Source organism: Xenopus laevis, chromosome 1S, assembly GCF_017654675.1.
Source record: "Xenopus laevis strain J_2021 chromosome 1S, Xenopus_laevis_v10.1, whole genome shotgun sequence".
Classification (NCBI taxonomy): domain Eukaryota; kingdom Metazoa; phylum Chordata; class Amphibia; order Anura; family Pipidae; genus Xenopus; species Xenopus laevis.
In genome coordinates this window covers 133,229,664-133,253,231 of record NC_054372.1, presented here as the reverse complement: position 1 = coordinate 133,253,231, position 23,568 = coordinate 133,229,664, and the positions used below count along the sequence as shown (strand labels likewise).

Below are 23,568 nucleotides of genomic sequence, written 5' to 3'. Positions count from 1 at the left end.
AGTAATAAATCCTAGTATTCAGGTGGTTGTAAGTAAAACATTTGAGGAGTTATCTTTGTAAAAAAGAATAAAATAGTCTGTAAAACTCTGGTTTATTTATAAATTCACACTGGTGGTTTACAGTATAATGTCAGACCCAAATGTAGGCCAAGGTGCTGGCAGAGAGCTGTGGTTTTGCAACACCTTGGCATAAAGGCTGCTATTGCCTGGCTTAGCCAAACAAGCTGGACGTAGTTAAACTTTTTTACTCAGGTCAACTACTGTGCCGACACATGGAACTGGAACGCGGTTTTGTTTTCACAACAGCATAAATATTTAGTTTTGACGTGGTAGTTGGTTTATAATGCATCCAATAGGTCATATATTAAAACAGCTCATAGTTCAAAACCTCTTTGGTTTTATATCACATTACACTCACTGATACCTTCTACCCCACGCTAAGTGGCATTATGTTACCCAGGGAAAATATAAATGAATGCTAGGCTTAGCTTCTCTTACATGCCAAGCAGTCACTTGTCCATCAAAAGACTGTTAACATTCTCCAGCCTGACATTAAATACTCACTGGAAATAGCAAATGGATCTTCTACTCAAGGTGCAGACTTGGTCACTTAAAAGTCATTTTGAAAGTTTAACAAAAGCATCAAGTCAGTGATCTGAACCTGATCAAATATATTGAGTTGCAGGGAAACGAGAGCTTTTACAAGTCTTTTCAAATAGAATTTATGAAGTTCGGTCAGAGAAGAGTGGGTGTTTAGTGCTTCTTAGCCTTCTTCTTCCGTTCAACTTTCACTGCTTCATCATGAGCCTTCCTCTTCAATGCCAGTTTGTTGGCCTGTGATGGGCAACAGAAAGAATGTCAAGCCAAATGCAATATGTTTAAACATTATACACAAATATTTTTTTCAATGAGGATATGCATTCATAGGATATGGGGTGGAATCTGACATGACTAAATAGCCACATAGTTGATTGTCTGAGTCACAACCTTTACGAACCCTCCCCTCATTGTCTAGATTTGACTCAATGCCATTATCAAGAGTCTGGACACAAAACAAAGTCATCCAGAAATGAGTCCCTTGTAAGTTTTAACGAGCATACAGTTATTTGTGAGGGCATAGGGAGCGAGACATACAGAAAACAGACATACAGAAGAGTTGCTGAGTACCCCTATCATAACTTTCTGTACATTATTTTCATTACATGCCACGTATCTATGTATATGTCCACCTCACCTCCCGGACTTTGCGTTTTTTGCCAAACATGATTTTGTTATACAGATATTTCTCTTTCTTCTTCATCATCATAATTGCTAGACGCTTCTCCTCATTTTTCTCCTGCTCTGCAACTTGTGTGCGGTCTTCCACCTTAACCTTGCCTGCTGTTACCTTAACATTCAGGTTCTGTGTATAAAAAATATCAAAACAGGGAACATCAGCTAAGTACAGGGCAGAGAGAACTATGCATAAAAACGTAAAACACATGTAAGCACACACTATGTACCTTCTGTCCGACTTTTTTATTTTCTAACTGTCTCAGTTTCTTATCTTCTTCCTCTTCATCATCATCATCATCCTCCTCTTCATCATCATCATCATCATCATCCTCCTCTTCATCATCATCCTCCTCATCTAGTCCTTTAATTGATACAGACTAGGGTTATGAATGCCACTAACTGTATTCCCAGCACCTACTGCTTGCCCCAAGGTTAATATTGCTAGTCTTCACCATACTCGTCCTATTTCTAAGGAAGGTGTATCATTACCAAGATTCTCTCCTTTTTGCATTGCCATCAGCCGTAGTTTTTCAGGAGGAATGTAGTCTCCCTCCTTCTCATGGACAAATGGAGAAAGATGAGGGGGCAGAAGCACCCCAGGAAAATAGTCCTCAACAGGAAGAAGCAAGCGAGCATTTACACAGTCAAACACCCACTGTGGTTGCAAATAATATCTGTAAGGAGATAATGGCAATAGGACTAAATCAGTAAGTTTCCTCCAAGCAAGTTTTCCTTCCCTTTTCCATTTTTGTTTACAGTGAAGTGTTAATGAAGAAATGTGCCTATGTAAGTAAAGTTGTATACATACACAGTATTCTGTAATCTTTATTTCTGTCATTCATTTTGAGAAAAAAAAAACACATTTTAAAGCATTCCATTCTAGTCAGTCCTACAGATAAGATGGCACTTAAATATCTGGTATTCTAGGAAGATATATGATGTACAAAGGACACACAGTTATTTCGCACCCTCTACCAGTGAGAAAACCTTTCACCTACCTAGGCCTGACATACTGGTCATTAAGAGCCTGAATGGGATGTACCATTTTACCCATTTGTACAAACTATGGAATATGCATGTTCTTTAACTTAATGTAGGTTTGTTTTTTTTTTATCAATCATTGCTTGTAAGCTCAAAGCATATCTGTTATGAAATATCTACAATTCAGTCAAAAGTAAAGTAAAAAAAATGCTTCCGTTCTTAAAATTAAATTTTTCAAAAAGTTTATCTCTACACACATTATATTTAAAGATCTATGTAAAGAAACAGTAAAGTAGGACAGCGTAGATTAGCGTAGTGAGTGCAAATTGCCTTATTCTATAAATTTGAATAACAAATTAGCAAGTGTTTGTGCAGAACAAAGACTTTTCAGCAACAAGGGGCTAAGCACAAAAGTAGAGACTGTTAAAGTTTGATTGTTTTATAATATAGTTGCTGTAATCTAATATTAGTTGTAGACAACCTCCAACAGCCTTTAGTTGTCAGGGAGATGCAGGCAATATGAAGTTCACCTATATCTGGAGGGTTGCATGCTGCACACCTCTGCCCGAAAATTCAAAATGTAGTTCATGAGAGACACAAGCAAAAAATTATACAGCTATGTAATTTTGTTTTCAAAACAGCGTAATGTTTGGTTCAAAATGAAATACATATTTATAAAGCTTCAGGTTTAACGCAAGACCTTTTACATAAATTCTATATGTATAGACTCCAGGTTAACTGCTCATTAAAGGAAAAGGAGGCATTTTATTGCCAATAGATTATCTGCAATAGTGCAAGCTAGATTGCTATATTTATTCTGTAGAATGTTTTACCATACCCGAGTAAAAAGTTCTAGAAACTGTTTGTTTAATATAGCAGCATCAGTATTAGCTTGGTGTGACATCACTTCCTGCCTGAGTCTCTCCCTGCTCACTTATAGCTCTGGGCTCAGATTACAGCAGAGAAGGGAGGGGGGGGGGAGAAAGAGGAGCAAACTGAGCATGCTCTTGCCCAAGGCAATGAGGTTTCAGCTGAAGGCAGGAAGTCTGATACAGAAGCCCATGTGTACACAATAGAAGGAAAGAAATGCTGTGTTTCTTTTGACAGGGACTCAGAGAAGCACTACTTTGGGGGTTTACTGGTATATTTAGGTGGACCTTTCTGATAAGGGTTACTTAGTTTTAACCTTTCCTTCTCCTTTAAAGCTGTACATTTTTTACACTTCAAAGAGATTGAAGCCTTACTGAAGTTCATGGAAACACAGCCATTCAAGTATAGTAAACTTAAATAAATCCTGGCAAAAACACATATATATCTTTTAATAACTGGTTTATATGCAAGTTTAGTAGACTTGCATAGCTGCTTTAAACCACACAGTATATAGGGCGTTTAATCAAATGATGGATTTAGTAAAAAGATGCACACAAACTGTATTTCTATCATGCTATACATGAAAGCTGATATTTAAAATAAAACACTTCTGAATGAAATCTTGACGTATATGGTTCTTAAAGGGACAATATACGTGTACATATTTAATGTTAAGTTTATTCTTCTACAAATGCCCAGGAAAACAGTTTTGCGAGTTTGCATGAGTTCACATGGGAAGCAATCTTAGTTACTATGGTGATAAATCCTCATCCACAGACTAATAAAAAAGCCACTAGTGGCCAAATTAATAAGAGAAATGTCTAAAATATTTTTCAGTTAAAACATCAGTGTACTCTTCTTTAGCTGCTGAAAAAAAGTTAATTAAAGCACACCTCATTATCCATAATTAGTCAGTCACATAATTTTAAAGGTCTATAGCCTGCCATTACTATAACATTCTTCTGCTCATATTTACATGTGTAAACTACAGGGAATTCTGCAATACAGGTATGGGACCTGTTATCCAAAATGCTCGGGACCTGGTGTTTTCTGTATAACTGTTTTTTCTGTAATTTGGATCTTCATAGTAGAGAATAATTTAAACCTTAAATACACCCAATAGGCTGGTTTTACGTATAATAAGGATTAAATATATCTTAATTTGGATTAACTACAAGGTACTATTTTATTATTACAGAGAAAAAGGAAATTTGCATTATGATGCAAGAGCACACATGGAGCATTACCTGTTGATAATCTGGGTCTGTATGCTGGGTCGGTCCACTATATGGTGCGTTATAGATGGGTCTGTGCTGTTGTAGGTTGCCCCAATGCAGACAGAGGCGTCCCAAGACACCTCACCCCCAAAACTCCTGAAAGAACATAGCACAGATTTACAAATATCAAAGCATCAATATGCACTGAGAAATTGGGCATCATTACAAATATTTATTTTTATTAAATCTTAATATGAGGATTTAGCACAATTTGCAACTGCAGGCTGTAGTAAATGTAGTAATGAAGCATTTTAACCTCAATTTCAACTCTGCCAGCAAAATACTGAAATACCTCCTCCACATATATCTGCTGCTCTACAGTAAAGACTCGGAGCCAGTGTTGGGTATTAGCAGACTGAGAAACAAGCAGTTTTTCAAAACAGCAAACTGATTTTTTTATATTTAATTTTGAAATGTGACATGGGGATAGATATGTTCTTCGTTCCAAGGGACAACTGCATTGCTTAAAATGCTTTCATTCCCCACCAAGTGGTAAAATTCCATTGTGAAGTGCTGGCTCTTTCTGAAAGCACAGAATCATGCACACCAATATTACAGCTGTAAAAATATATTAATGTACATATTTTAAATGGTAGAACGTTTTATTTGCAATGTACCCAATGTAATTTAATAATAAAAATCACACCACAAAAGCATGACAGAATTCCTTTGTGATCCATCCCACCTGATCACACACAATTGTCGTACATCACCAACTGGAGGAGAGTAGTTTAGACAATAAGGGGAGGGTAGGGGAGGGTTTTTAAGGACAGAATTAACCATAATGAAGCTACACTCACATCTATCTCACTTATGCCCTACTCTGTACTTCCCTTATTGCAGAAAACTCATACGATATTAGAACCCTAGAAGCCTCCTCTCACCGGATGATAAAGGCAAGGGCATCACGTGGTACCTCCCGATTTAAGAAGAACTTGAGCCCCACAAACAATGACTTATGTTTTTCCTCCTCCTGCAGTTGCCTCTTTTGCTCTTCCTCCAGACCAGCATTCTCCTGTATAATACAGAGTGTCACATATCAATCCTGTTTTATACAAGTCCACATCAGGGAGAAGACTCTCCTCATTTGCATTCGAAGCAGAAGGAATTCTACGAGGGTAACCACTTATGCTTTTAAAAGTTTCCATTTTCATGAAAATCATAAACATTCAGGAGCAAACAGTTTTCCCTTCCCAACTCTCCTGCATTCCATATGGGACAAAAGTAAGCCCTCAGCACACCTTTTTTCAAGTGTTTTTTTAGTCTGAAAACATACAATTAAGCATATCAGATCATCAGACAAAGTAAGTGGAGCCCACTGACTTTTTTTTATTAACCTATATTAGGAATGCATAAAATCCCTATTTTCAGGATTTGGCTGAACCCGAAATCTTTCAAATTCTGAATGCAAATGTTTGACCCTGTTAATCACATGACTCGTTCAGATTTGGTTGAACCAGGCTGATTTGAGCAAATCCAAATCTTGATCCCAAATCACATCGTAATTTATATAAACATAATTCCCTTGGCCTGGTTTGTAGGGTGGGGTGGTAGGGAAAAAAAGTTAAAAATAGGAACATAATGCCAGTTATTCCTTTGTATTAGATACTGGTTATATCTCTAGAATCCCAAGAGATTAATTTCAGTGGTATCAGTCTTGCTGGAGCCATACTTTTGGGAGTGTATAGGTATTCTGTAGAATTCATTATGTTCAGATTCTATTAAGACAACAGCTTTTGGTTTCATAAACATGCTCTACTGCAGCTAACACTTATTTCACCAATTCCAACCAGAGGAGGCAGTCATTTAACTTAATAAGGGAATGGCTAGATCCCTGCCATTTAAGTCTGACTTCTATCATACATGCAGCAGAATATGAATGATTTTATAATACACAAAAGCCATGAATGTCCTTTAAATTATATCCATATAAATGACACTTAGTGATGTCATCCGTTATAAATGGAGCTTAGTAAGGTAATTTTTGTCACATGACTCACTAAAACTTGTGTGTATTATAATAAATAAAGTACCCCTTTTTGATAAATAAAGATATTAGAAGTAGTTGGGTAGCCTTATTTGTACAATTTTGGCAACTCTGCTAATGTTCTGATGTACTGCCTTGACTTTGAACAAACAATTTAATTTAGGGGTCTCAAAGAACGCATATTAGCTTTAGCTTAACTTTTGCGCATACATAAAAATGGGGTAGAATAAAAATAACTGAATAGGATTATCCCATACAAAAGGTCACTTACTGGATCGGCAGGGAATTCATCTACCTCCGTGTCATCATTAGGTTCGCTGGGAATTACTCGGGACAGACTAGCACTCAGAGCTGCCAATTTCTGCAAGATAAAGAAATCAAGTCATTGGGGGAAGAGAAGTCGACATAAAACCTGAAAGAAGATGCGATAGCTATTATGAAGAGAGAAGTTAAAAGACATGTCATATTGGCACAGAGAGAAAGTCTAAAATATATTAGGAAGAAAAAAAAAAATCACAAAAGGGAAAGGGAAGAGACTAAACATTAAAATAAAATACAGAATTTAATTTTTCCAGGCATTTACCTCCATGTATACTTCAGTCTCCAGTGCATATTTGTCTTCACCATCTGACTTAAGATCAACTTCTGAGAAAGAATCTAACTGATGGGATATAAGAAAAAGTACAGTGAGTGCATCCCACAGAAAGTATTAAATGAAGGTGAGGTTAACAAAGGGGCTGGGAGTATATTGAAATGAAGCAAAAGTGGCAATAGGAGTGAAATTGATATTGTGCACTGCAGAGCAGAGAGGGATGTTATAATAATGCATAACATAGGGACAAAATGTGACTAGAACACTTTGCGTGAATCAAAATCAATTATAAGAGACAAAAAAAGTACACTATCTGAATAAACTTCTTTCTTTATCATAATGAAAACAAGGTGCTAGTTTAATGTGGGTTTCTGGACTGGAGAAAAAAAACTTTGCATCTTTAAACACAACCCACAGTTGACTTGGAAATATCACAATGAAATAACCATATGAACCACATATGCAAAACATTTTTACAGACCATGGATGCCCAACGTAGAAGGTAGGCTTTACCTTTGGTGGGTATTGTAGATTTAAAGTCTGGTAGAGGTGGAAGTTCACAAATCCAAGCAGCGTAGTATAGAACTCAGTAAAGGTTGCCATAACTCTGTAATCTACATCTGTAGGGTGCTGAAAAAGAGAGCAGGAAAAGCTAATGTTAGCTGGCTTCCCAAAAAGCCAAAGAATTAAGGAGAGTTTTGGCAACACCAGCCCGTAACTATTCTAGGGGGTTCTGGACTTTCTGGGGAATTGGGGAGGAGAAAAGGATGGAAACCACACAAGAAAATATAGAGAAATAAAATAAGAGAATGAAACATGGGATAATAAAGTGGAAAAAACAAAATAAACAAAGCACGAGTAGGTAACTAGAGAATCTGAACAAAAAGAGGTATGTGTGGCTCTTAGGCTTCGTATGACCAGTTATCTTGTGTGTCCCCAGCAATGTAATGGAAAACGGACATGGAAAACAAAAAAAAAACAAAAAAAAAAGTTTGACCATAAAGAAAACGGGGACTCCGTATGTAACCTAATCTAGGCAGAATGTTGGGCACAGACACAGTCATCACTGAACAGAGTTTACCTCAGTAACATAAAACATAGACCATGTGACCTTAAAAAAAAAAGTTGCTTTTTGTGGTAGCCTGGGAAGTGTATTTCCTTTAACCATATGAAGACAAAAATGCTCTCTTGCTTTATAGATTTATTCTGGATATACACCAAGGGGCATTTGTATAATGCATTAAACTAAAATAAAAACTGGTGTAAAAAGTGGTGTATAATGTGGTATTACTTACTCCTGGTTTTACACCATCCACCGCCCTTTCTGGAAACCGCAGGCAAAGTGGGTATATTGAAAGTGGTTATATTGATTTATGTTTACGTATTTATTGAAATGTACACCATTATTTTGCAATAGCTCAAAGCTGGTATATCCATGACAATAGTTTTTGAGTAAAAAAATCAGTGTTTGTTCATTACACCACGAAGCCACACATGCAAATACAATATGTGCTTCTTTAGTGAGGCTGCCCAGCAAGTAGATATTTGCCTGACTGGCACATTAGTGAACAAAGAGATGCCATAAGGGAGCTGTGCATATATGTCAGGCTAGATCTGCAACAATGTCTGCATCAGTCAGCTTAATCAATATATTGTTAAGCAACAATTAATTTTTGCCCCATTTTTTTTTTACATAGACGTACCCGATTCCACAGATTGAAAGGAAACCATATTACTCAAAGAACCATTATCCAACCCCCAAGATGCACAGTGTCATGCAACCCCCTATCAAACTTTGTTCCATTGTGAAGTGATGGATTGTGGGAATATTGGTTCACTCATACAGGTAGACTATCATTTGTTTCCTTTCAATCTGTAGAATCAGGCATGCTGGTGTAACAAAATAATACATATATATTTGCCAATTCAGATAGTGATTATGCACCTCTCTACATAAGCCCAACTGAATGAGCACATGTCAAAAAAAGGGGAGTATATAATCAGCACAACTGTCCAGGCAAATATTATGGAAATGGTACATTTTTTTTGCCAGTATTTTAAATGGGAAAAATCGGTTTATTTTTATTAAAAGTGTCAACATCCACTTTAACATTCATGATATGTGTGACTATATTACTTTCTGCACCTCACAAAACTATGAATCTGTGTGCATGGAGAGAAGCCACAGTTATCGGACACTTTTGCAGGTCATCAGCTTAATACCAAACTGCACAACTTGCCACTGTTTGGTCCGTGAACAGATCTGCTGCCAATTAACCAACAGGAACAACAATATCCAGATAGAATTCACCTGAAATACATATCTGACTATATAGGGTAACCAATATCACTGTGTGCACTTTGCCCAATATGAAAGCAAAACATAGTGATAAGGAATGGTTTAGCTCATCTCCTATTCTCCCTCCCATTCAGATAACAATACTTATTTATGACAGTTTCTTCCATTAGAAACACATTACTGACCCCAGTACAAGGAGCAGATAGGCACAGTTATCATAGGTCTAAAATCCCTTACTTTGAAAGCTGACAAAAAGAGGCAAGTAGGGGAACCTTGTGTTACTCTCCTAACTCTCTCTGTTGCGCAGATAATGTAGAAATGCAGTGACTCTCCAATTAAGAAATAAAACTTGAAAATCAACTCGAAATTAACTCCGACATCGTATTGCTAAAAATGCACCCATGTCACGCCTAGTGGTAGATATAGATAAAGGATAATAGCGATGTAGTTTCATGTAATGAATTTTGAGAGAAAATTGCATTAAAATATATGCCTTCTTTCTCATCTTCAAGTGTTTATGCCCGCTCTGCAATCAGCCTTAGTTTGTTGTTAACCAGTAACAATAACCTGTGGTCTTCCAGGTGTTGTAAAACTATACTAGCCAGCATCCCAACAATGCTAAAAATTGTAATTCAGAATGAATGGAATAGGTTGGCTAACTGCTATAAGAATTAAGCAATAGTTGGTCATAAACTGGCCAACCTTTAATGTGTCCATTAAATTAAAAATAAAATTCATTTTACATAATGAATTCTAAGCAAGTTTTCAATATTGATGCCATATTTTCCAAAGATGGAAATTTAAATTTAATCCTAAACAACTTTCTCTTTCATAGGCCAAAACTATTTTTGGATTTACATCCATTTAAAGTATCCGACTGGACAGTCAGTGGCCCAAATGGATGTATTCTGGGCAACTGCCCATGCTCCATGATTGTTCCAAACGTTAGTTTTACAGTGCATGAATTTTAATTGTATAAAAAATTGAAACCTCTTACTTTTTATATTTGACATAGTTTGTACAGCAATAAACAGGATTGCCTTATCAAATCAACAAGAAAAAAAAATAATAATTTACAGGACAAGGCAGCAGGAGTGTATAAAGTGTGGATACGGAGTATTATCTTATCTACTTGCATTTACCTGTTACATGCTTAATAGTGAGAAGAAGTGCAAAGTAATGTTTATAAATACAATACAGTCACCAGGCATGACCATGTTTAAAGTTATTGCATGGTTTACAGTTAGAAAACTTACATCATGGGAGAATGCATAAGGAGTGATCCATGTTAAAGTCTGCCCAAGGATGTCTGCTTGGTAATAGATTCCTTTAATTGACAGGAAAACCTAGGGATAGAAAGCAAGCATGTTGCCCAAGTCAATGAGGTGAAGGCAATTTAATTTGGTCAGCAACAAAAAAATGGCACCTAATCAACAAATATGACCTCTGCATTCATCTACAGAAAGATGGTTTTCATCACAAAACCAATATTATCAGACAGGCGTGAGATTATGCTGGCCACATGGGATCTTTTAGGCCATGGGTTAGCTGCCTTAGTGTTGCAAAGCGTATTTAAACTATAAATCTACTTTTAAGGAATATTGCCACAAAAGATTGCCTCATAAATGGTACATAAGAAAAACAATATTAAGTAGGAATAACCAGCTTTATTATTCAAACCATGGTTTGTGCAAAGCTCTACAACACCTTGCATGGGATATAGTCTCCTAGATGTAAGAAGATACCTGCATAAAGAGGAAAACGAAAGGGGAAAGCAAACATGCTGGAAGACTCAAAAGTCTGAATACAAAATAATTCACCAAAAATACATATATATTATTTAAAGTTTGTGTATTTATTCATGTTTATAACCCATATGCTTATGTTAAGTTATAGACTATATATTTAGAAACTATAAACTGGTTTATAAACTAGACGTTTGTTTTATAGTATATAGTCCCACAGCATTATTATATTGTTACTAAAATAGTAAGTGAATTATTTCTGCTTAGGATATATTTTCCCATGCAGTGCCTTTAAGATGGCTTGCCTTGGAAGAGCTTATATTCTTAGATAATATTAAAAATTATCAGAAGAGTGATCCCTATCAACATTCAGACACAGACCAATGTTCCCCTCTAAGGTGCGAGAGAACACACAAATTTTGAGGCCAGCAAACACAACAAATTGTGGTTCACACAAAGAATTTTGTCTGAAAACACAACTGTGCTTCAATTCTGGCCTGACCACACAACCTTTTAATTAAGATTTCCTTCTTCTTTGTAATAATAAAAAGGTATGATATACTTGATCCAAACCAAGCTGCATAAATCTGTACCAGTGGTAAAACAAACCTATTGGGTTCATTTAATTTTAAAAAGACTTAAGGTATAGTGATCAAAAGAGACATTATGCAGAAAGTCCCTGGTCCCAAACATTTTGTTTAATAGATCCTATACCTGTATGATCATTTGTAAGAAAGATTTTTGATATCCATGGAACAGGGATGTCTTTTACCATCATACTTTGGATAGAAACTATAAAACTGTAAAACAAATCTTGGTTGTACATGGCCAGCTTTAAAATTACTTTAAATAATAAATCCACTAGGACTAGTATATCTTAGTACAATATTATTAAAGAGAAAAAGGAAATTCATTTTAAAGAATGTAATAATTTGATTAAAATAGAGTCTATGGGAGACAGCCCTCCTGTATTTCTGAGCTTCCAGATCCCATACCTATACTTCTATACTACAGGAGTATAGACAGGGATAACTGCTGCCCTGTGCTCTGTAAACAATGGTCCCTACTAACTATGGTTGTAGGTAGGAAGTTAAATACCCCACAAGTATACCCCCTGAATGTGCAGGAAACTCAAACTCAGAAACTGCCTCTCAAAAGGGAACATTAATGTTGGCCAATCTGTGGTACTTCAGATGTTGAACTATAGGCTCAACAAATATGAAACATAACTGGGCCCACAAGGTATGTTTTGGCCCAGGCTCTGCCACTCTAAAACCTGCTCACAGGAAATTATCTATAAACTAATATTTGCTATGTATAGTTACCACAGTTCTATCAACAAACCTTGGTCTCCTCATTGTTTGGATTATATGAAGGCTTAAATTGGTACCAATAAAATGACTAGCAGAGCTGAAGGTACAAAGTTCCTCTCTTCTGTGACATACAAATGTACAACTCTAACAGAAGACACAGGGCTTTCCCTCAGGTACTATTTCTACCAATACGTTCCACAGCTAAATAGTGTTTTATTGATATATATATCAATAAAATTACAAATTCTGAGGCATTTGGTATTAGGTGGGAAGTCTCTTAGTTTTCTTTGTAAAAATTAAGGAATAAGTTCCAAAAGTGATCAAGCTTCTTAACTTGAAAGAACTTTTATTTGTAGAAGCAATTAAAAAAAACATATATCTTAGTGGGCAAAACAAAAAATGGTATGTTTCAGTTAGTGTATTCTTTGAAAATTTTAAATGTTCAATATTTTTGTTATATGAATGTGAGCTAAAACATCATCGGATTTGAAAACAAGTCCTAAAAGAACATGAAGAAAACCTAGTTAAATAAATGAAATGCAAATTATTATATTTGGTCTTGTATTTATTGAAAAAAAAATGATCCAATAACATTTGTGTGTGTGGCAATAGTAAGTGAATCAGCATGCAGCAATAACCACTGAACGTTGTGGTAACGGTTGATCATTCCTTCACAAATTTTAGCCCATTTCTCCATACAGAACAGCTTCAGATGTTGGTGGGTTTCCTCAGATGAACCGCTTGCTTTAGGTCTTTCCACAACATTTCAATTGGACTTTCACTTGGCCATTCCACAACATTCACTTATTTAGCCATTCTTTGGGAGAACAACTTGTGTGTTTAGGATCGTTGTCTTGCTGCATGACCCACTGATGTCTTGACATTTAAAATTCTCTAGTATAGTTCAGAATTCATTATTTCATCAATGATGGCAAGCCATGCAGGCCCAGATGCAGCAAAACAGACCCAGACTAGAACACTCCCACCCTCCCATGTTTCACAGATGGGATAATTTTCTTATTCTGGAATGCAGTGTTTTTCTTTCTCCAAATAAACACTCCTCAGAAAAAGTTACAGTATATTTTGGCTTCATTCATTCACAAAACATTCTCCCAGTATCCTTCGTGTTTGTCTACATGATAATTAGCAAACTGTAGATGGTCAGAAATATTTTTGGAGGAGAGTAGTGGCTTTCTCCTTGCTACCCTGCCATGCATACCAATGCTGTTCAGTGTTCTCCTGTTGGTGGACTCATGAACAACAACATTCGCCAATGTGAGACAAGCCTTCAGTTTCTTAGAAGTTACCCTGGATTCCTCTGCAACCTATATTAGAGTATCACTTGCAGTTGGAGTTGATGGTCAAAAACTCTTTAGAGATAACCCTTTCTAGCTTTATGGGCATTAACAATTCTGAGGTCCTCAGACAGCTCCTTTGCTTGAGCCATGATACACATCCACAAATGTGTTGTATGCGTGATAAGGCTTTTGCTGAATGCCTTTAAGACAGGGTCTCTCACTCACAACTGATTTTCATCCCATTAACTAAAAACACCAGCCTCTGATTTTACTTTTGAATTATATGATAATCCAAAGGATTCACTTACTTTTGCTAGACGCAGATTTGTCATTTTTTTTTTCAACAAACATAATATTTTTTGTTTCATTTGTTTAACTACATTTTCTTCATCTTAAGACTTATTTGAAAATCAGATGATGTTTTAGGTCACGATCATATCAAAATGCAGAAAATGTGAAAGGGTTCACAAACTTTCAAACACCACTGTAGCTTACCACTGCAGATGTATATTAAGGCTGCAGGAGAAGCAACTCATACGAGTCTGGAATCACACACAGTATCACTTATGTAAGGTCAGGGATACAAAACATGTCACCAAGGCTCTGCAAACAACAATTGCTAGCTCTTTTGGGATCTGAATACATTACTTGAATTAGCCTATTAGTCTAATAAAGATTAATATGGCAAAATGTCCTGAACAAAATAAATGTTGGGTAAGAATAGAACAAGCATATTAGAGCCCAATTGTTGTCTATTTTAAATGACTATACTTTTGTATCATTTTGTATGCTTGTTGGCAGGGCTATGGTGGTCAGTGGGGCCTGCTAACAATGTAAGCCTATGTGTTTATAACTTTTCCTGTTGATTTTTCACAAAAGAAAACAGAGCACATGTGCACTTATAGATGCGTGGATTTCTAGCAGCCTGCTCTAGGACTTACCTTACGCAGTGAACGAGAATCTATAACATAGTTGAGGAATTCCACACTCAGTCTACGGCACAGCTGGATGGTCTGAACGTGACACTTTCCCGTGCGAGGAAAAGTAGAGAAGAGAAAGCACATGGACAGAGCATCATCTAGGTCACGGACGGCATCAATAAATGTTGGATACCTGCAGGGGAAAGCCAAAGCATAGCATATGTGGAACTGTCTACTAAGCACATTGCTATTGCATGTCATCTTTTCACAAGCTTAGATTTTGGTTCTAAACACCAAAAGCAAAATGTAATATTGTGTAAAATAAGCAAAGACTTTATAATCTCAATATTAGAGTCTGTGTTTTACAGAACCACCTGATGAAAACAGATACAAGAAACTTAACTCCATTTTTTACCTTTTAAACCTATAACACTATTAAAGCTTGCCTAGAAAATGAAACTGAATTACAATAAAATGGATGTGATGATCGTATTCCTTTAAAAAAAAAAAAAAAAAGACAAGGAAGAGGAATTTTCCAAAAAGAAGTGCTATGCTTGCCATCCCCATGATTACGATGGAGTCTGCCACTACTACCAGTGTGTTAGAGCTCCTCTTTTCATTTTCTTATAGCCATTAATGCTAGTAAGTCTATCTATCTTTAAAACTGCATTCAATTAACATGTATGCCATTTTCAGTTCACTTGGCATTATTGCATATAGAACAAAACATAACTGCCACCTAGTGGTCGTCTACATGTATGACAAACAGAAGCAGAATTTTTTTCTACATTTATCTTTAAAGGGGTTGTTCACCTTCCAGTTCAGTTGTGTTCAGATTGCTCACCATAAACAAAGACTTTTCAAAATTGCTTTTCATCTTTTTTTTACCGTTCTTCCAAAATTTAAAGGAGACATTTTGTGTAAAAAAATAAGAATGCACCAGTGCATTATACTCATTTAGATATAGAAGAATTGTGCTTCAAAAAGTAGTGTTTCAGGCTGATTTATTGAATATTTCTGCAAAAACCCTAATAATCCCTCCCTTCCCTTCCTGTTCCCTGAATTCCCAAGATGTGCGGGGAGCCGGAGGCTCTCAGCTCACTACACTGTAGGACAGGAACCAATCAGCAGCTAGCAGGACCAGATAGGGAACTGAAGCCTGTCTTTGCTTGTGTGACTACAGGCTGTGATTGGCTGTCCCCCGCTTACTGTGCTTGGCTGTCCCCCGCTTACTGTGCTTCTGGCAGGGAAAGTTAGGACACGCCCACCCCTCATTTGAAACAGGGACCAGTGTACATCTATATGGAGCTCCAATAAAGGGGCTATTTTTAAACATAATATTTAGCATCGTATTAAAGCAACACCATATATTACTTAGAATCATTTATCCTATATGTCTCCTTTAATGTTCCTGTCTGGTGTTTCAGTCTGGCAGCTCAGTAGTTATTCAGGAGCATTTCCAACATCTAGTTGATACAATTAGTTGAATATTAGCATCTATTGTATCAATTTTAACAGCTGCTTTTAAATGGGTTGTTCACCTTCCAAACACATTTTTCAGTTCCCAGAAAAATACTTTTTTTCAATTTCTTTTCATTTTTATTTTTTTACTGTTTTTTCAAAATCTAAGTTTAAAGTGTAATATTCCTTTCTCTGGTGTTCAAGTCTGGCAGCTCAGTAATTCATAACAAATGTATAAACTAAATGTAGCAAATTAAAACAGTTAAATAGTCAGTGACATATATTTTGGTCCTTTAAAAGAAACTTTGCATCTTATTTTTTTCAAAGAGACAGTTGCATTTTATTGTTCATGTCCTCAAAGCAGTTTAGTAAATTATAAGTTTCCTTTAAGCTACCCTAAAAATAAATACATTAACTCACCTTTCCTTAATGATATGATCTAGTTTGTATGAAGGCTTATTATCTCTAATTCTGTCCACTGAATCCCATTCACGTTTTCCATAGGCTTTGCGAAGACGACGAACAAAAACCTAAGGGTTTGAGTAAATTATGAAAAGTAAAAGAAAATTAAAGGGTGAATCGGAGTACTTTGGAAAACCCAACTATTAACATGTAGCGGTTGATTATTTGTAAGGATATATTATGAAATGATAAATAATTATATATTATTTTCTAATGATATTCAGTCTCAACACTTCATAACATGTCTTCCATAAACAACCATTTACATATGCCATTTAGCGACTGGGTCCATGGTGCTTATGTCTGCTGATACAATATTCAGTTGCTTAAAGGAGAACCAAAACTTTTTAACTAAAACCTCCTAACCTACATAGACCCCCCCCCCCTCCCTGCTGCTACCCAGCTAAGGTGTTACCCTGGGTAAATGCCCCTAACTTTATACTTACCACTCATTGTGCAATTTCCGTGGCTTTTGGCGCATGCGCAATTGTTCGGGACCGAAAGATGGCGCCAACTGCGCATGCACCAATATGCCACTCTCTTCCCGAAGATTACCGAAGAGAAGAAGAAGGCGCCTTGAACTCTGATGCCCTAAGCTGGGAGGGGGTCTATGTAGGGTAGGGGTGTAGGGGATTTTAATAAAAAGGGTTTGGTTCTCCTTTAAAGTACAGTGCAATATACATCTGTAAATATCAATCGAAGCACACATTAAGGGATCAGACTATATATGACAGACCTTGTACTCTCTGAATTTTCCTACGATTGGTTCATGGAGTAAAAATTTGATGTCCTTGAGCAGGTAAAATGTCCGAGGGGCAGTGGATCCCTTGTTAACCTTCTTCTTGTGCTTGGGTTCATGTGGGTAGATACCCTTTAGGATACATAGTCGTCTGTTAAAAGCAAACAATCATGCTTATCAATTAACTTCCCATGAAATCAAAAGAACCAAGAAAAAAAAAAAAAGAATTTGGCAAGCATTTGCTAATCCACATTTATTTTAATTTTATAGAAATGTTTGTGGTTTAAAGCTATACATTGTAAAGGTATTTAACTTATGACAAGGTTTTCCAACAGTTTAAGTTTACTATATACATTTTATAATTTCCCTATCATTTAATTATTATGCCATATTGCAAGGAACCCTGGTGATCTCTCCTTGGTTATTTAAAATAATTTCCTTAAAGGAACAGTAACATAAAAATGAAAGTGTTTTTATGTAATAACAATATAATGCAGTGTTGCCCTGCACTGGTAAAACTGGTTTGTTTGCTTTAGAAACACTACTATTGTTTATATAAATAAGCTGCTGTGTAGCAATGGGGGCAGCCATTCAAAGGAGAAAAGGCTCAGGTTACACAGAAGATAAGCTCTGTAGAACATAATAGTGTTATCTGTTATCTACGATATAACCTGTGCCATATAGTCTTTTTTCAATTTCAGCACAGTCAGGGAAAGGATTCAAGAACACAAGTCAGCCATTAAATTAAAAAAAACTTAAATCAATAAAACCTGATCAAGCCGTTTCTGCTCATTTCACTGAAAAAGGCCATGGGGTTCAACAGTTGAAATTCCAAATAATAGATAGTGTACCCATATCCTGACGGGGAGGTAATAGAGTTAAAGAAGTCTTAATAAAGGAAGCAAAATGGATACGTACTTTGGAGACACTAGAACCCCATGGTCTTAATCGTGAATACGATTTACACCCTATATTTAGGTAACTGTCATCCTAGTATTGATTTTAATACTGATTTTAATATTTTGTCATTGTATTTTATTTTTTTTGCAGACTATGGACGAGTCTAGATGAATATATAATATTAAAACCAGACTTGCACAAGGGACAGATCAAGTCAGTAATATACAAAGAGAGATATTTATAAAGAAAAGAGATAAGCGACATTTTCTGCAACAAATTCTGAATCTGTTAAGATATGATAAGTGTTAGCCAATAGATGGCACTGTGTGAGAAGACTATAAATTGTAACAATGTGATTTAAATAGTAGCTTGATAAAGGGCCGAGAGTAGGCCTGAAACGTTGCTCTGTAACAGGTCTTGAGCCATATGTTCCAACAAAGGCTTTTTAAACTAAGTTAGGGGAGATTGTGGATGCACACCTAAGGCCAATTTCAAAAAGTTTAAAGCCCTGTCTAAATGATTCAAGTAAATATGCAAGTGCATGTAATTTTGAAACAGGGTTTTTTTGTTACAAAGTTATGATCATAATATTGATAAGCCACCATACCACGTCAAGGTAAAACCCCACATGGTGGTCCCTAACTTATTTATCTTTAGTCATAGTAAAAAAGGAACATTACCTCTCTGTGTAGTAACAATTCTTTATGTAAACATCTCCAGTGCTTTGGTTTCAAACTAATCCTCCCCCGCCAACTGCTAAGCGACTTTTAAGAGGGAGAGACTGCCTTAACCAACGCCCATTTTAGAAAAGTAGAAGTCAGGTAGTCCTTTTTAAACTAAGTATCCTGCATCTGCGGTGCTGTATTATACATTGGAGTTTTTTTCAATTTCCGCCATTGCAACACAGTAGCTTGTTTATATGGACTATAGTAGTGTTTCTGAAGCAAACAGCAGTTTTACCAGTGCAGGGCAACAGTACATGATATTTTCATTACTTTAAAGGGATCTAAAGTCAAACAATACACATTACAATTAAATGTAGCCCTGACATATGCAAGAATTCTAGCAGAATTTTTTATACACATTTCTAATGGCAAATCAGTCAAAATGTCTTTTAAACAGATCTAAAAGGAGCCCCGTTCTCTTCAGTGTCTCCAGCCAAATGAAGATGGGACATGTATCACTCCCCACTGTATCGCTATTTTCCTGCCTCCACCTGACGACTCCTTATCTGCACTGTGACTAATGAAGCTTATAGCAAACCAAGTCACGTCCGTACAAAGGATTGTAGTCTGTTATTACTGAGATTACCAGAAGCTCTAACCACACTTGATGGATTATGGGTAAGGCCACACACCTGCCAATTTGGGGAGATTTAGTCGCTTCTACTTTGGGACAACTAATCTCCCTGGACGCCTTCCCCCTGTCTTGCGCCGGCTATAATGAAAAGTCGCATGCCACACACAGTGGTTCATATTCAGAAGTCGCCTGAAGTTGCCTCACGAGGTATCTTCGGGCGACTTCGGAATACGAAGCACTGCGTGCAGGCGACTTTTCATTATAGCCGGCGCAAGACAGGGGGAAGGCGTTCAGGGAGATAAGTCGCTCCAAAGAAGAGGCGATTAGTTGACAGGCGACTAAATCTCCTCGAATTGCCAGGTGTGCCCTTACCCTAAGGAAAATATTCTTGCTTGGTGCTCGGGATAGTAGCACCAACAGACGGCCACGGGCCGTGGAGGTTTAGGCAGGAGTGAGCAGAGCCGATGTCAAGCAATTAGAGAGAAGTGTGAAAGAGGAATGTTTCCACTTAATAAATGGTAGAGATTTTTTAATAAGTGTATATTGAAGATTTGCTTTATTTGATTAAAATTACACATACAAAATTATGATTTTTTTTTTTACTTTAGAACCCCTTTAAAACATTTTCATTTTTTGGTGTTACGGTTCCTTTAAGCTGGGCAAACAAGGTAGATACTGCTCATCTAGCGGATAATTGCCTGATGTGGTGAACTAGGTAGTAGATCAAATTAGGTTAATCTAATTGTTTATGGGATTATATACACACATCACAAGAGAACAACATCCATAGTCCTATGCTTTTGTTTGTACAAAGTGTTTTGCAGGCGTCACAATCAATATGTGGCTGTTGGTTGAAGCTTTTGCCTCTTACAAATAAGTTGTGACTTGGTCAAAAGGTGGTGTGGCAGGCAATAATGCCTCATATATGGCTAAAGTTAGGCATATGTCACACTAGGAATTAAAACAGAAAAAAATATATAATGGCTGCAAGAGACATCTGTTCCAATAAACCAGATGTTACACAGTAGGGTTTTGACGGGGAAGTTAAAAAGCATCCCTGTTTAAGGGAAGTATTTTGTTCAGTGACTCTGTAAGGTCATGAATACACTGTTGTAGAAGTCATCAAGACAGAGTTACAAGAATGTCTAAGACAACAAATAAATAACTTTAATGCTCTCCTAAGGGGCTAGCCAAATAGTTTGGGATCCTGTGTTTTAGAGAGATGCAAGAGTAAAAGTTTGAAAATTTGTGTCATGTCTAGTAACACATAGCAACTGGCAGGTATAATTTACTGTTACAGGTTTGAAAGCAAATCTCTGACTGGCTGCTAGGCATGAAATTTGCACCTTTAATTAAATTGCTTCTTACATTGCTTATTTTCACCAGCTACTGTGTTGGGTTAATAAAAAGGATTATGGCAGATTACCTGCATCAAAGGCAGTGGGGTAACTACCATACAGCAGTACCCAAGACTCAAGGGGCCTGGGGATAAGAGGAGACAGGCTGGTCACTAGGTCTTCTGTACATTTAACCTTATATATTATCTATTGATGAAAGAATAGTGAATTACAGACAGTTATTTACCCACCTGAAATCAGGCAGACTAAGCTGCAACTTCTTTCGTGCTTTGTTCCTTGTGATATAGTTGGTAGCAGAACCTCTCTCATACTGAAAAAGATAGAGCACATCACTAAAATTGTTGAAAGCCTCAAGATAAGCTGCCTGATAAATTTATAAAGTACTGTGTTAGTAACAGCCTACTAACCTGATCAAAATATCTATAACACAAATGGTCTGTAAGTAATCAAAAATACAGAACACAAAATAAGGAATTGGCTTATACCCAAAAAAAAAAAACCTAAGTTTGTTCTGTTTTCTTCAGCAGCAATGCCACTGACATAGATAAAACAAAGGACACCAAGCTTGGCACTGCAATTGGTGTATGACAAAAAACTTTATAAATCCCTATGTCACTGTGACTGAAAAGCTTCACTTATGTTAAAGAAGCAAAGGCTTCATACACTTGGGGGTGCCAAATGTTAGGCACCCCCAAGTGATTGTATATACTGACCTGAAACCCGAGGCCAGCGCTCCTATCAGCAGAAAACTGCACCGGCCCGGAGTTATACTAGTGAGCACCACGGAGCGATCGTCTTCCGTCTTACTTTGCGCGGCTGTGCATGAAAAGCTGAACTTTAACTAAAAAGTTGGCTATTTCGTTCAACTGCGCATGTGTCTGCCCCGGGAAATTGGAAGACGCTGATCGATTCATGGTTCTCACTGGAATAACCCCGGGCCGGTGCAGTTTTCTGCTGATAGGAGCATCTGCCCGGGGTTTCAGGTAAGTCAATGCAATCACTTGGGGGTGCCTAACATTTGGCACCCCCAAGTGTACAAGCCTTTCCTTCTCCTTTAAGAATGTTGCTAAAGCATGTCATGCCATTCTTTAAAAAAAGGGCACAGTTATTAAATACAAAGTATTTGATGACCAAATAGAGTTGACTATTACGGAACGCATTTTAGGACATCCTCCGGCGAAATACCTGTCCTCCTATGGCTTACAGTCACTCATCCTCCAAATCTGCAGTCATACCTCTGTCCTCTACCCTCTCTTCTCAGCTGTCAGTCATACAAACTCCGCCCTTAGACCTCCACCTGCCACCCTCTTCCCTCCCTGCTCAGCCCTCTACCCTCAGCCTTCCGCTTTACCTCTTCATCCCTCTGCACTACGCCAGTATTAGAGATGTTTTAAACACATTTCCGCTTTCTTGGACTGAACGCTTAGAGAGATGAGTTCTGAGGGGGGAGAGCGGAGGACGGAGGAATGAACAGGTAAAGCGGAAGGCTGAGTGCTGAGGAAAGAGGGTAGAGGGCTGAGCAGGGAGGGCGGAGGACTGAGGGAGGAAGACGGAGGCCTGAGGGCGGAGTTGGTATGGCTGAGAAGGGAGGGTAGAGGACAGAGGTAAGACTGCAGATTTGGAGGATGAGTGATGGTAAAAGCACCCGATGCGGCATTCCTAGGCCGTAGGACATCGCATGGAGGGCAGGAATTTTGCGGAGGATGTCCTAAAATGTGTTCCGTAGACTATAACTCACACCACCCCTCATATGTAATAATAATAATAATAATAACAGACAATGTTTGCCTAGGTCCAGCATCCGATGACACGTTTGTTTTCTAACAGGAGACCAATAAATGCAAGATGCCGATTGGATGAAATAGTCTACTGCACCTGGGTAAATTTAGTGTTAGAACGTCTCATACCCCCTTCTACTTTTAGATTGTAAGATCTATTGAGCGGGGCCCTCTTTTTATCCTGTATTGGTCAGTATCTGTTATCTGTAAGTTCCATGTATACCCATTTGAGAGTGTTGAGGACAACAAATAGGATAATATATTACACAAATTGTCTGCCTGTTCGTGAACGACAATATTAGACACACTGACAGAAACAATACAGTCACGTGCTAAGGATTGCAGAGAACCACATCTCCAGGTGCCGTAGAACTTCAAATTCCATCACATAATTTTCTATTTTTCCTTCTTTCTTTTTTTTAACAAACTTGTTAAGGGATGTCAGGGAGGAATGAAAACTTTCCTTCTCTAATAGGTGGAGGGCCAAGTGCTTTGATGCAGTACTGTCTGTATCTGCCTGCCTCCTGCATGTAAATAACACTGTAAAGCGTGTTGCTACTCACGTATTAATACAACCAAACACAGACCAAGTTCGAATTCTATATAAATCGGGCATTATAGACGTCTGAAATACCTTTTTTTTCTCCAGACCACCCATCTCCGCGAGATATCCTTCACTAGGGCTGGACTTCCCACGTGGGATTCCGTAAGCAACAGGCAAGGCCCCTTGTAGAGGCGGCTATCGTAATGCATTTTAGCGAGAAAAAGCAGGCAAGTTAAAAGGCAGCTAAACAGAGGTCCTACTCGGGAAACTTGAAGTAACCAGAAAGAGTCTGTTTAGTTTCAGTAAGAGCTGCACCGGAAGGATAGCATTTTAAAGGAAGCTCTGTAAATGGACGTCAAAGTTTCAGTTATTTCTTTTTTTATCATCAGTTTGATACATATATATGTTCGGAAAACCCACTCTTTAATCACTTCATTTTATATGCGAACTGTAGGAAATACAGGGACTGT

General features: G+C 37.3%; 1 protein-coding gene across 1 annotated transcript; it reads right to left on the bottom strand.

The window, feature by feature from the left end:
* Window positions 1-76: 76 nt before the first annotated feature.
* Window positions 77-23,219, bottom strand: pes1.S (pescadillo ribosomal biogenesis factor 1 S homeolog). The gene is given in 15 exon segments (NM_001087088.1): window positions 77-834; window positions 1,235-1,402; window positions 1,503-1,636; window positions 1,765-1,949; window positions 4,374-4,499; window positions 5,288-5,418; window positions 6,662-6,751; window positions 6,974-7,051; window positions 7,496-7,612; window positions 10,538-10,627; window positions 14,579-14,750; window positions 16,439-16,548; window positions 17,217-17,370; window positions 21,007-21,086; window positions 23,189-23,219. Coding segments are annotated over 15 exon segments (1,740 nt in total). The 5' UTR covers window positions 23,213-23,219; the 3' UTR covers window positions 77-753.
* Window positions 23,220-23,568: the final 349 nt, after the last annotated feature.